We start from the raw sequence: 15,156 nt of genomic DNA, 5'->3' as shown, positions 1-15,156 counted from the left end.
GACAAGTTTGTACCTACGCAGCTTTTAAGAGCCAGAACTTCTTGCAAAAGCCTGTGTACATTTTTAACGAACCTATAAAAATCTATTGTTCGGTTTGATATGATTCATGCCTAATGACATGTGACTGACAGTCCTTAAAGTTTTAAGTCCTCCTGGTGGAGCGCGCCTTGCTCTCAGTCCACTGTGATCACTTTCTTCCCTTTGATGTTTTTCCCATTTGATTCTCAGAGGAAAGTGCTGCCTACAGAGCAGGTGCACACTGAGCAGGTGGGCCCTGACGTAGGAGCCTTGAGAGTTTGGAGTTGTCCATGCCTCATACTATTTTAAGTAGGTAATATCCATTCCTGGACATGCCTTGCTTTTTAAACACTTTCTGCATTTCAAAGTTTTTTTTTGCTTTATATCAAGATCCAAATAGCTCTTTCTTAAGCTGTTTAGTATTTCTTTTCTTTTTTGCTGATCTGCAAATCTAAACTCTGTTCGGCCCCTACTGATTACTTGCACACAGACACTGACACAGGCAATTAATTTGGTGGGGGAGAGGCTAGTCTTAATTGGGTATAAGTGGGATTTTTCTTGGCTGTGTGCAACAGAAAATGACAGACCGTGCGTATGAGAAGTAGAGACCATCTGGTCCCACAGGAGCTGCGAGAGATGCCAGACAAATGGAAAGAGAAACAACAGAAAACCTGCGCTGGTAAGGATATCATTCCCTCCCTATCTCCCTTTCTCTCTCACACAAACACACTTACACACGCAAGCACACACTCGGAAACAAGGAATCGGCATCTCCTGCTCATACATCACCTGCCCGTGTAACAGCCTAGAGGGAGATGCTTACCGGGTGAAGAAACAGAAGTCTCTCATGCGTGGCCGATTCATGTTTTTATATAAGAATCAATATTGAAAAAATAGTAACGTTATGCTTGTAGGCAGGCACGGGAATAAAGAGTGGTTAGCTCGTAAAGGCTCGGTCATCAGCAGGACAAATTGATCTGACATGTTTTATTATTCATGTAGGGGCTTGGTGCTGAGACTGGCAGAGAGAGAGAGAGAGAGAGAGGAACAATGGTTGAGACAGAAAGAGCAAAGGGTGAGTAAAAGGAGTCAGCAAGTGGACATCCTCTCCTCTTGCGGGGTCTCATCTCCTCTGCATGACAGCATTGCTCAGTGAGCCCGCTAATGTGCCCTGTCAGGGGTTGAGACTGTAAACGAGCACACAGCATTTCCATAAACAACACACAGATTAAATATACTTATTCAAATGACACTCATTCACACACACATGCTCAGAAATAACTATGATATACTGTCTGCTTTAATTGTATAAAAGATAACAAAATGATTTTATTACACGGTCATAGTTTGACAGACATCACAACATACTTGCATGATTGCTCTGATGTTAAGGTTTTTTTTTTTTCCCACACCATGATAACAGACCCAGTACGAAAACTATTTAAAACAAACATGCTTGCAGATACAGGGGGAAGTCAAACCAACAACAGATTAAAGCCATATTCTTTCATTCAGTCCTGGTTAAAGAAAACAAACAGCAGAAGGATGCTGAAGCTCATCATTTTCAGAATTTATTTCTCTTTTTTTTTAGGTTTACATCAAATAGAACAAACATACATTGGCACATGCAAAGTGAACACTTTGTGGTGCTTACCATTCAAATCCAATTGAACAAAGACTGGATATCTATTTTTGTACTCCAAACATGAAAATACTCTCAAATATTTACAAAAAAAATATACTTACAATGCCCGTCACTCTAACATAATCATCATCTGGGACTGATTTTAGTTGATTTCCTTAAAACAAAAATGCTGTATGTGGCAGAGCTTGCTGTTCAAGATAATTAAATCAACTTCAAGAGAAAAAGAGGCACAGAAGAAAATCACTTAGAAACAATACAAAACAGAAATCAGATAATGGGAATCCCAAGAGAATATGGCTTTAATGACATTTCAAAAGAAAACATCTTGAAAGCTGATCCACTGTCCCTTTATTTTTTGTTGTTGTTGTCCTCATTCACAGTGACTCCTTTCAGCAGGCGAGTCATTCTCTGTCAGAGAGAGAGAGAAGGGGGCCACCACACAAGTTTAAAACCTACAGTCCGGTTCTTGAGGCCGACCCAGCCACGTTGCCCTAAAGCTGTGCTAGTCTCTGTCAGGACTCATGCATCATGTCTAGATGAGGGTTGGATTCTATCCACAGTCCTGAAGTGCATAGGTACTGCAGGTGGTGCTGGGATGCCTGCGCTCTCTCTCTCTGTTTCTCTCTCTCTCTCTCTCTTTCTCCTGTCTGTCTTTCCTTCTCTGATCCTCTAAATCTCCCTTCCCTTTTTTCAATCACAGATAAAGGACAAACAGCTTTTATTTCCAAGCACATCAGATCCTGAGGTTGTTGTAACTCACATATGTTTTCTTGGTTGCTTGACCTGAGAACAGAATAAAGAGAGAGAAAAAAAAGAAGATTAAGATTTACTTTGCTAAAATAAAATCAGACCAAAGAAAAGAAAGCATCTTGCAGAGGTAAACAGAGACACCATCTCACTTGTGTGAAGTCTTCCTGCTGTGTCGTGCATTCTTATCACCAGCTGTGTGCAATCAGTAGCAATATTTTCTGGCCCCGTGTATCATTTCAACTCACGATGCCCCCATGTAAAAGCTTAGTTTCTATTTTCAGATGTTAACTAGTGATAAAAAATACAAACACCACACAAGTGGGCACCGAACAAATGCTAGGGCATGCAATGTGATCCCAGTCTGGATTGCCATGGAAACATATCAGAATGTGGCTGAGTGCCTGCATGCCGTTTCTGTTTGTGTGTCCTGCTGTATATCTATCATTACGAGAACCAATCTGAATTTTAAACCTCTCAGTGTGTTGGTATTGTTTTGTCTTTCCTGCCTGCCTTGAGGTCCGTCCCATGATACATACACCAAGAGTCGTGGTTAGTCTCTGGATTGCTGTGTGAACGTAGTGGGCGCGAGAAAAATCTGCTCTCCTCGTGTTGTGTGGTTGGTGGAGAAGAAGGTCGATCGCGTTTCTTAATCACAGACATTGCTATAAATTCTCATTCTGCTGCTTTAACGTTGCTATGGCAACCAACCCCATGGGCTATGCAATTAAAGTCACACCATTTCTTTACAGCTGCATTTTGTAGTCTTGGCCAGCAAGTATGATGAATAAAACATTAGTAATTGTACAACAGATTCTTCGTGGTATCCATAAACAGACTTCAGGAGGAGCAGTCATTTTTAGGCAAGATTGTTTTTTTTTCTGTGTCTGAGATTGAAGCATCTATCTTCTCTGGTATCTTAATTTTTAATATTGAAAGCTTATCTCATCCCACAACTTCTCTTGTCTTTGGTTCTGCTGTTTGTTGGGTTGTGTTCATTGTTAAAAATGCATTCGATCTAAAAAGGATTAAGGCTGCCACACTATTTCAAAACTACTGGGAAAAAACTGTACAGGACAGTGAATCGTTCTAGCATCTCTGAATTACTGGGTAAATCCTGCTGTTTGAAAAGTGTTATCATGAAGATATAACACCATATCAATACCAGTGTAAATCTACAGAATTGCTAATGCTCTTAATCCTATAAATCACTTGGAGTCATCTTGTACAGGGCTGATGGGCCCTGAAAGGGAGGTATTTGGCGCTCTGATGGTTACAGGAATTGACGGACAGTCTCCGGGGATAGTTGAGGCACAGTTCAGGTTTTGGGGCGGTCATGCACATAAATTCGCCATTAATAAATGTCACTTCCACTGTTGCTAAAAACGAAGGGCGAGAGGAGAGAGAGTGCAAAGGGAGGGGAGACGAGGCGAGAAGACATTCACGTAGGAGAGACAGAAGGTGAGAGACACACTGAACAGATGACACGGTGCACTTTTGGGAGGGCCTTGTGGAGACTGTGGGTCCTGCTTGGGGACTTTTGATGTGCTGCTGCAACAGATGTTAAGGTTTCGCCCTCTCTGTTGAGTATGTATTTGCTCAATGAGCCACATGTGTGACAGGCAAAGATATGTTCCCCATCCCATGACACACTTGCATCAGCCCTCTGACTTGTATGTGCGTAACTCACACATTCACTCAGCACACTCACAGTTGCGCACATACACGCGATCATTCAGCTCATGACAGATGAGTGTGACAACTGTTGGGTGTTTGGAGGAATTCCCAGGAAGATCTGTCATCTCATAGGCATAATTCAAAGACGGGGTTGAGGGGCTGGTGCACCTGTGGGTGCCATGATCGCTCTATGTGATTAGAAGCGTTGTGGGAGAGGAGGTCTTTGGAAGCTGTGATGTGTGATTTGCATGAGCTGTCAATCTTCTCTGTCTTCATCCTGACAACTACAGAGAGGAGTGAAGAGCTTCTGGTCTAAAATCCTGCATTTGTAGTTTTTTTTCCCTCTCTGAATGCCTCCAAGTATTGATGGTTCTCACCCAAAACAAACACTACATCACCTAACTATGGGAGTGTGTAGGCTTCCCCACTCACGTACTAATACCCAGCTTTATCTCTGCTAACAGGATCATGCTTACTGTTTCAGATGAAGGGTGGTGTGAGTAACACATAGCAACAGAGACAGATAATCTCCTTCCATTCCCAGTGACAAAGCCCTGCTTCTTCAAATCTCTTTACAGAGAAAGTCCCACATCTTCTGTCATGCTCGCTGCCATGCACTTGGCCTAAAGGTCTAACCATTTATCCGGATACAAGATAACTGGGTCCTTTCTATCAGACATTATACATGATTTCCACCAAGTGGCTGCCCAATTAAATCGGTGAAATGGGACTTTCTAGTACAAGACTGGAAATATGAGAAAGATCTAAGTTAGAATAAAAAGACATCTAATTCGCGTTTCTTTGGAAAATCTACATGCATTACACAGATCCCTTATCCTGGGTCTACCCCCTCCTGATTTGCTTTCACATCCTAATCCTCACATAGGAAATATAAACTCATTGTACACACAGTTTGTGTAAATAATAAAATATATACGGTATTTTATAAAATATTTAACGATTAACAGAAGGTTTTATCATAAAATCATATTTTTAAATTTTTCCTTTACATTTTTCTTTGTTTCCTTGTTGTTGCAGACCTTGTTGTAATAAAATTAATGCAGGAACACCTACTCTCTCACTGTGCAAAAAACAACGTGCATCCAAGCATGACAAACATCACGGCTCAGCAAAGGAGGACACCATTAATGTTTACATTCAGTCACGCTGTCACAGGCACGAGCCTGTTGTCATCGGTAGATGCAGGCTTCTGAGAAGCGGGTTAACAAGGTCGGTGGTTTTGGATGAGTAACCAGGTCATGATTTCTGGAGATGACATTTCTATTAAGGTTTCCAATATTATTTGTCTTTTCTTTGACAACAAACTAAGTGTTATATTGCTAGGGTAATCTATATAGAGTTGTGGTTCGAAGTGTTGTTGTCTCACTGAGACGGAAATGTCTCACTTTAGGCTCTAAGCTTCACGACGGCAGAGATGCTAACCCTACCTCTGCATTAGGGTTAAGGTTACAACTAGGGGTTAGGGTTATAGTTAGGAAGGTCGCAGAGTTGTGGTTCAATGTTTGATGCATTCAGCTCACTGAGACCATTGTGGAAATGTCTCACTTGAGGCTCTATGTGTATGTGAAAAACGTAGTATTTAAACTTTCTGGGATTTCATCATATTTTGGCCCCTGTGATTTTTCTTTGAAAATAAAAGCAAAGATTCTGCAGTAAGAATACTGACTTATTGAGCATTTAGAAAGCATCTTGTATATAAATATCTAATAAAGAATTTATAACCCGTGGTTGTACGGAAAATAAAGTGTTTATAAAATAATCTGTCAACAAATATAACCCCTATAGCCTGTGGAGACTGGTGTGTAAACAGAGAATGAATAATAATGAATCTGAAGACATTTGTAATTATAGAAAATACGTCTTCACACAAGATGTTGTTCATAAATAATTTATATTCATAAACACTTCAAAACATCTGCATGTTTGCTTATAACTGAATGTATGCTGCTTATAAATGCTAAATACTGTATTTAAAATTAACAAGCGTAATATTCAACTCTCTAAATACATTCGGAGAGATTTCTTCTGAAAAATTAGGTCTAATATAAACTTGAGCTCAGTTTTTTGTGTGTGTTGTTCTGAGGCTTTGTGCTCCTCACACTGGGCTACTTACTCATGGGGTCAGCAGCAGGGTTTTCACACAGCTCTGTCTTAGCCTCTCCGTTAGGCCTCTCGTTGGGCTTCTGGGACAGACGTGATGACATTGTGGCAGCTGTGACCACAGCCTTGAAGCTACGCTTCCTCTTCTGCACGTTGAGCTCAGGGTGGAAGATAATGATGTACACCTTGGGCATGTAGAGCATGCCCAGTGCTACTGAGGCACTGAGGTTCATGGAGATGGTCAGGGTGGCTGTCTGAATGTACAGCTGGAAAAAAGCACAGACGTAAGAAGAAGAAGAAGTAAAACAGGATTTTAATAGGTTAGAACTGCAGCAAGCACAATTAAAAAGATAGACTCCATAGTACAGGATGTGCTATGAACTGGTATTGTGGTACGCTCGATGAGGCAGATAAATACAGAGCATTTAAAAAATTAGAAACAAGACAGCAATGATGGCTAAACATCTGTGGCCAATTACAGAGCAGTTACACTGTTGAGCACAGTGATGAGGAAAACCTAATAATACACATTGCCCAATGACAAAATCTGAGACAAAAAAATCATTTGCTGTCCTTTTTTTAATCTTGGTAAACTGTGGTAAAATTCTCTGTGCTTTGATAATCATTTGTAGGTCTTGCTTTGATAACCTCTTATTATCATCACATATGTACATTGGTGGTGTGGATATGTGCTGTTCGCGGCTATGGGCAAAGGAGCAGTCATGCGCTCAGTAACATAATCCAGCAGCATTTATTAAAGCCTAACCTGCAGCTACTCACTCAAGTCAAAGTCGGTTCAAGCGTATTAATGACAATAGCAGAAGCAGCACCATGGCTTTTTAAAAAATGTCCTCACATGGCCCTTCTTCCTACCAGTTTACTCACTCTTGACTAATATTGAAGGAACACACTGAGGACCTGTCCAATGACATGGGCGTAGCAGTATCCTCCACTTTTCCCCTTTTATATTCAGATGTTTTATTTCAAGCAGCTACTCCTCTCCTCCATGAAAAGCTCCTGCAGCCAAACCCATTTTAATTGTAAATTCCTCCTGGAGTACAATGAAAGACTAAGCTGGCACTAAGAACACTGCTTCTGCAGCATACAGCAGATCTACATTTGTTTCTCTGCAGCTCTGCACACAGGCTGAGTGCAGCCTAAGAACGGCTCTAAGGCTTTAAGATCATTCAAAAGATATCCATTCATGCAACGTGAACACAGGTACATTTACTTAAATGCTCTCTGCACGACATTCCTTTTCACAGAAGTTACATAACACCTTTCACATTGTCAAGTTGTAATTGTGTGATCTTATGTAAGCCAGGGTCACAGCAGGATTAGGAATTTTAAACTTCATTAAAATGTCATGGTTTTTACTAAGGGTTAGGGGAGTCAGTAAATCAGCAGACATGCGAGAGCCCTTTGTTTCATTTTAAGGGTCTTGAAGGAGAAGGAATCACTTCAAGAGGAGGCATTATCGCTTCTAGTGAATCCTCCTCACTAATCTACTGCACTTGAAAGCATCAAATGTCACTTATATGCTACCTTTAGTCACTCACTGGTAACGTGGATACAACTGTAAAACACATTATCTACCACAGAGAAGAGAATGCTCACTGAAATAGTAAGAGGCAGAAATGTCACCATTTGCATACAGTCTTTCTTTGTAAATATTGGTAATTTCTTTCAAGCAACACTCATTTGTACGCCAGTCATGCCTTTGTCTTCTAATCTTCAAAAGTCATTCAGATGCCCGATATCATCAACATGCCAATCCACTCAACAGCTCCTCCTGTTTCTCTGTGGAGCAGCATCAGAGGCAGTCATCTGGCTGCTACACCATGCATTAATAACTGTATGAATTTCACAATGCTCTCTGCACTGTGTTCCCTGTCGCTCTATAAGCTGGGAGAATGTTGTGTGCGATTTTGCAGCGTTTATGATTAGATTTTAGGGAGCGACCTGTCAAAAGCAGTGTGAGGAGAACACATGCCATCAAACATAATCACCCGGAGAATCTCCACCCTGTGCTGCGGTATGTTTGGTAGTTGGTAACCTGTCTGGTATCCATAGCAACACTACAGAGGTTGGTGCAAGCAACTAAACACGCCTGGAATAAGCTTTTAATGAGATTCTGATACCTTGGACTCTGCAATGCTGACCCTATCAGAACTGATTTATTGACCATACAGGAGTGTTGATTCGGGAGCAGGCTCACAATAAGCATTTACTCATCACACAAGCAAACACACACACACAGTCACACACCAAACCAAATCCATTTTCTTTCTTTCTCCAATCACTGGCACAGATGCTTTTTTTTTTTTGAAAAAATTGTGCCTCTTTATGAGCTTGACCCAAATTCGGAGCCCCTCTCACCCACCACTCTAACATTTATCTTGTCACAGAACATTCATAATTAATTTCTGTTGCTTTAACATAAATAAATACATGAAGTCATTTTCACAACTGCTTGGCAACTCTCTATTTATAGCTGCGGTAATGATTTATTAACATCCTCATCAGGAATCAAACGCTTGTTTTGAATTTTACATCTCATTGACAAGGCAAATGCCAACATTCAGCCACAACAAACGATGCTCCTTCCATTTAGACAAAAAGCTGTTGAGGGTAATTCTCATAATTATACTCACCAGGGATATAGTTACTGCAAAGGCAATTTAGTTGGGTATGGTTGAGTACTATAAATGCACACAGCGATAAGGACTTGATTCAGTAAGTGACAATTAGGATGCTGTCTGCCCCGTTAGAGAATGCCTTCAATAATGAATCCAGGGGATTTGCAGTCTCCTCTCAACTACCTGGATGTCTCTTGTTGTTTTGGGTGGCCTACTTTCTAGCCCAGCTCATGTCATGAATAACTCTGTCTGGCTTTGTGCTGCAAAGCCCAATTCCATATTGGAGGCAGAGCTCTCTGTGTGGAGGTCCTTCCCTTTCATTTTAACTCCGCACAGGAGGTCCTGATTTTTTGGGATTTAGAACAGACAGGTACCAAAGCTGTGACACATGACAAACTCCACATGTCTTAGGTTGGGTAAATAATAGTCAAAACAATCTGAGGAAAGCATGTTTCGTTGACAGGATTAGTCAAAATACAGTCTGTCCCACAGCAGGAAATTTGTCCATATAGCCAAACATTCAGGGTTGGTACCTCTTTTAGGACTGGGAGTAAAAACTTTGAATTGATTTAGGAACATACTCCAACCTTGACCAAAATTCAGTCGATCTACAGAGGCATTCAAACCAGTTAGGAGACACCAGGAGGTGGCGTTCAGGAAGTAACTATCTGTGAGAGGAGGGAGGTTTAGGGAACGCTTGATGATAAATAAGCCAAAAACAGAGTCAATTTTGTGAGCAGCTTTATGCTGATGCCACATTCTTCTCTGCAGAATCTTCCACAGATTCTCACAATCTGAGGGTCTACTGGGGTAGAGAAAATGCAGCATTGTAACTGTGCTGACAATTTCACATAAAAATAAAGAAAATTAACATGGCAAGATTCCTCAGTGAGAGCCACAGCAAAGTCAAGCTATAATTAATTGCAACAGGAACCAATCAATTTATATCTAGTTTATTTATTTCAGATTAAAATCTGTGTTCAAATGTTATATCTTCCCAAGACTGTACTATAAAGAAATAAATGTCTCTGCTGTGAAGGTGATAGTCTCACTAGGGGTTTTTTAAACTCTCTGCTACATATGCAGTGCATAGAAGACATGACACTGTCATAGGTAATTTAATACAACATGAATGAATGACATTCACGCTGCATTACCTACCATTTTAATTTGCACATATATTTTTAAGCAAGCCAAAGGCAAAAGGTTCCAACAAAATGCTGTTTAAATAATTCACTTATCATAAATCTGGAACATTTCTTACATGACTAACTTGATATAAAAAAATTAAGTTTGTTTATCACACAGAACCATCTGGGAAATCATCCTCAGAAACAGCATTTTCAAAAATATACTTGGCAGGTGACTAAATAAACCATCTGTCAGTCATCATCTATCACAGGCTAAATTAAAACCAATCGACCAATCAGATTGCCTCTTTTTGTCACCACAGACCATATCACACACACACAAAATGTGTGTTTCTGCTCCTCAAAATTTGAAGCCTGGTGAGATAGATTGTCAAATGAACTCATGAATATCAAGAGAATCCTGCTGCCTAGCAAGGTGACAGAATTCACTTTATACTCTCTTCGTTGCCTCCTGGTTATTATCTACAAACAAATACAGGCATCTGTAAACAAGGGACAATTTTTTTTAGAGGCTTTTTGGTTCAAGCAGTCCTGACCAATCACACGTTTGTGGCAGTGCAGGAAAATAGTCCTGACAGGGTCCAAACACAAACAAACAGGCAAAAACAAGCCACTGTAAAGCAGCAGTGGCTGTTTCCAGTCTTTAGTTTGAGTGATAGAAATATTGGGAAGACACCTGTGATCATCAAAGGGACTCATAAAGCCTGGTCACGTAAAACTGGCCCCTGGCAATTCAGGTTCATTGCTTCACTGCTTTACTCAGGTAATTAATATACAAATGTCAATTAGATGCTAATCTTCACAAGAAATAACTCAATTATGCCATAATGACCACAGAGCTGGACCATTGTGACCACTGCTGTTTCTGTTGTGTTTGTAGATAGTAATAAAAAGCTCCAAAGCACAACAGTCAGGAAAAAAAATACTGTACGCTGTTATATTTGGAGCTTTGTGGCTCTGGATGTTGTAAAAATTGATGTCATGGGCTCCTTTTCTTTATAAATAAATGCAGGTTGAGGTTAAAATACAAAACTGCAACCTTCCTTTCTTTCCATTACATCTGATCAGTTTTAGCTTTTTGCCTGCGGTGAGCCTCCCGTGCAGTCTGCTCAAGGTTTCATGCATAAAACAAGTGATAGACAGGGGAATTTCACATATTATTTTCAAAAGTCTCCACATCTCCGCAGTAACTGTCAAGTCCATCTCCTGCCAAGTGCAGTTGTTTGCAGAGAGATGAGAGGATTAGAATTTGTAATGTTTTATTTTACCTGCTGGAAGCAGTAGTGAAGAAAGTTTTTCCTCAGAATAGTTAGACATGGTTGATGATGCTTGTCAAGTAAATCTGTCTTCCAAGAAGTTTATGGAGTTACAGGAGACATGCTACAAGAGCCTAAATGGTTTCCAGACATGTACTGAGGTATGTAAAGCTTCCATGACACGGAGTTCTCTTTCAAGCATGACTGAATATTCTTTTACTAGAATGTCTCTGTGCCTGAGGAAAAAAATGTTTCTTTCTATCATCATCCTTTGGAACTGTGTTTTTAGGTCCTTTTACTCTGAACATAACATATAAAGGGAATGTTGCCAATTTTACACCAGATTTGTTTGGTGTCTGTAAGTGAACACTGTCGCCCCTCTCTCAATGAAGCCTCTTTGCAGAGCTCCTCATTCATTTCCCAGCAAAAAAGTCTGCAGGGAGAAGTAAAGCATGTGATTTGCAGGACTTGAGGGCTTGAGAGTCAAATTACAAATGAAACTCTCTCTAGTCAAATTTCTACTCTACAGACTGTCAGGATTTATGACCTTTTTAGGGGGAAAGTATCACTTTAAAGTCATAAATAAACGCATTCCTTTGTCAATCATGGATGCTGGTGATTCTCACTATCATTAACTTGAGCATGCCGAGTAGGTGACTGAGCACATGCAGGTGCATGGGAGGAGGTGGGGATGCTCTGTGATCTTTTGTTTCTGTTGTCGCATGGCTTCCCACAATATGAGTTTAAATGGGCAAAAATAGAGAGAGAAAGGGGGAGAGAGGAGGGTGGGGGCGAGTGCTAGGGGAGTCACAGGTGTGGAAAATAAGGGCATCTACGTAAATGGTGTTGGGTTAAAGAAATTCCACTCAGAGTTTCTGCTCCAAAACAACAATACTAGGGTCAAACAGAAGCAGCTGAGGTTTTTTTTTTTCTTTTTTGGATTATCAATGGCAGCTGGCACCATGTCAGCACAGTGCCTTCATAAATCATTTGATATTGGACAACCAGGAGTGCAAGAGAGATTACTCATATGTGAGTGGGTGTTTAGTGCACATCTGCACAAGAAGCAGGGCAAATGGTCAAGTAGATTTAGTTAATTCACCTGCATATCTACGCACGGATACATTTTCTAACTGTACCTTTAGAGAGGTTTTAACGTAGGGACTCTTCAGCCTCACTGCACTGTACTGTAGAATTGTGTAGCCTGCTGTAAGTAGGGTGAAATGATGGATAAGATGGTTTTTCTTCACCTTGACTTCACTGCAGGATGTTACAGAGACAGGCTAAGGCACTTCTCACCAGCAGTGGCTAGGGACTGAGTAGAAATGTACCCACAAAGGCCATTACACCAAGATGCTGTGGTGTGAACTGGAGGTGTGCGTATGAAGCAGCAGCCGTGTGAGGAAAGAGTTAACTGCATAAGGAGAAAGATAAACACATTACTGCTTCTCTAGTCGCCGCAAGTAACATAATGAACTCCTAATCGCTACTGAGGGTGTAATTCATCTATGAAATCAGCAGCAAATTGAGATGAGGAAAATCAGTTTCTGATCCATCTCATGCAGTAGCTTAGCAGGAAGGATATTGAACGGTGAGCCTCTCCAAGGGTTTGAAGTAACACTTTCCTGTCAGCATCGATATTCTGTCAGTGGAAAACTTCCCCTTTGCTCCATCTTGTATACACGGGCCTGCTAAACAGCACGCAGATCGAGCAGATGAATGCATCTGTATTCAACGCAGCTTTGGCCAGATAAGCAATGACTAGCACAAAAGGTCAAAATGTCATATTCTCAATCAACTGCAGAAGCACACAATGTCAAATGTTTTGTTGAGTAGAGCGCAGCTGTCAAGAGATGGAATGTGTTGAATCACACTTCTATTTACCCCCTTCACCCCACCCCCCATTTCTCTCCCTGCATTTCATGTCCTGCAGGTCCTCATCATCATCCTCTTCCTCCACCTCCTCAAAGCGTTTGTCTCCCTCTCCACAATAAGGCATAATACTATATGTTCTGCCCCAGGCTTGAAAGCTGGGATAATGGCATCTGGAGCTGCTGGCACCCCCATCTGTATCACTCCTCAGGCATTTCAGGATTCTCGTGCTTAACATCAACACTTCCGTCGCCTTTACCTCCCTATTTCTGTCGCCGTCCTATAGTGTGGGTTTCCAAGCTCATCTTAGCCATGTAAATATACACTCAAAAGAAAATAAATCCTTAACTTATGCAGTCTCTAAATGTGTGTGTTTGCCTGTGTGTGTGTCTGTTCACTTTATGTGCTGTTTGTTTGCACAAATACGTATGCGCTGCATGTGTTTGAACAAGATAAAAAGCCGGCCAAAGAAATGAAAGGGAAATTTGTGCAAGACAGACAAAGAAAGGGCTGGTGACAGAGAGGCACACACAAAAAACAGAAGAGAAACAAATGACTCACCTTCTCTGCCGACTGGGCCGTGCCAAAGAAAATCGGGATGAAGGCCAGCCAGACTATGCAAGTGGTGTACATAGTGAAGCCAATGGGCTTGGCTTCATTGAAGTCTTCTGGTACATCTCTTGTCTTGATAGCATAGATTGTGCAGGTCACCATCAACAGGATGCTGTAGCCCAGGGAGCAGATTATCTGCAGGTCTGTGATGTCACACTTCAGCACGCCGCGGGCCAGCATGGGGTTAATGGTTTTCTGCTCATCGTAATCGATGATGGTGTTCGGAGGGTCAACAGCAAACCATACCAGCACCCCCAGCAGCTGCACACAGATTAGACTGGAAGTGATGGCGATCTGGGAGGTGGGACTGATGAAGCGAGGGGCGGTGACTGTCTGCTTCCCCTGTTCAAAGATCCGATAGATGCGATTGGTCTTGGTGAGCAGTGCCGCGTAGCTGATGCACATGCCGAGGCCCAGGAAGATCCTCCTGAAGGCACACACAGCTACATCGGGCTTAGCGATCATGAGGAAGGTGATGATGTAACACAGAAAGATGCCAGTCAGCAGCACATAGCTCAACTCTCTGCCAGACGCCCGCACAATAGGTGTATCGTTGTAGCGTACGAAGGTTGCCATGACAAAGATGGTGGCAATGATGCCAAGCATGGCCAGGAAGACGGGGATAACCGCCCAAGCGGAATGCCACTCCAGCTTGACAATAGGGATGGGCTGGCAGGCGGTTCTGTTGGAGTTAGGCCTCATGTTGTAGGCGCACAGTCTGCAGGAAGTCTCGTCGTACTGGTACTGGTAGCCATCGCATAACTCGCAGTGCCAGCAACATGGCATGCCCTTCACTTTCTTCTTCCTCTCTCCAGTTTTGCAGGGCAGACTGCACACAGAGATGGGCACCTTCTGCTCCCCATCTGGCCACTGAAGCTCCTCCAGCTGAGAGAGACGTGACACAGCACAGCAAGAGGGGTTAGCAATAGGGAGATAGGCAAGAGGTGAGAACAGAAACAGTGGGGCAACAAAAACTAATATACTGCTCGGTCACAACATGCTATGTATTAATAATCTTTGCAAAAAACAAACAAAGCAAGCCAAAATTGATCCAACCAAATACAATACAATATCCGTCTTGCAATTTCTGAGAGGGATTGCCTTTTCTAACATTTGAGAGTAATTGAAATCACCATGGAAACAGAGCCCACCTTTGTTCAGCGAAATAAAAATAAAGAAATGTGAAATGCAAAAGACATTATGTTTTAATACAGGAGCCAGTGAGGTATGAAATACGTGATGAGAAGGAAGGAGAATGGGATTTGGGATTGCAAAACGCTTCTCTTAGACTTTGCAGAGCTATTTCTATTTATGATCTTGTCATGAAAATAAAATGTGCAGTATACACACACGCACCATGTGAAAGTGCTAACCAAAGAGGCCCCGAGGTGTTTCATCATTCAAGCTCAAACTACAGT

General features: G+C 41.6%; 1 protein-coding gene across 1 annotated transcript in view; it reads right to left on the bottom strand.

Annotated features, from left to right (window-relative positions):
* Positions 1-1,841: 1,841 nt before the first annotated feature.
* The window catches only part of LOC114438347 (metabotropic glutamate receptor 7-like), a 63,807-nt gene continuing 50,492 nt past the window's right edge, over positions 1,842-15,156 (bottom strand). The window contains exons 8-10 of the mRNA XM_028409612.1: positions 13,688-14,623; positions 6,222-6,474; positions 1,842-2,446 (exon numbers count right to left, since the gene is read on the bottom strand). Of these exons, the coding sequence (XP_028265413.1) occupies positions 2,397-2,446; positions 6,222-6,474; positions 13,688-14,623 (1,239 nt within the window). The 3' untranslated portion in view covers positions 1,842-2,396. The remainder of the gene's footprint in view (positions 2,447-6,221; positions 6,475-13,687; positions 14,624-15,156) is intronic.

This window comes from Parambassis ranga, chromosome 7 (assembly GCF_900634625.1).
Source record: "Parambassis ranga chromosome 7, fParRan2.1, whole genome shotgun sequence".
Lineage (NCBI taxonomy): Eukaryota > Metazoa > Chordata > Actinopteri > Ambassidae > Parambassis > Parambassis ranga.
This window is presented reverse-complemented; position numbering and strand designations above follow the sequence as displayed.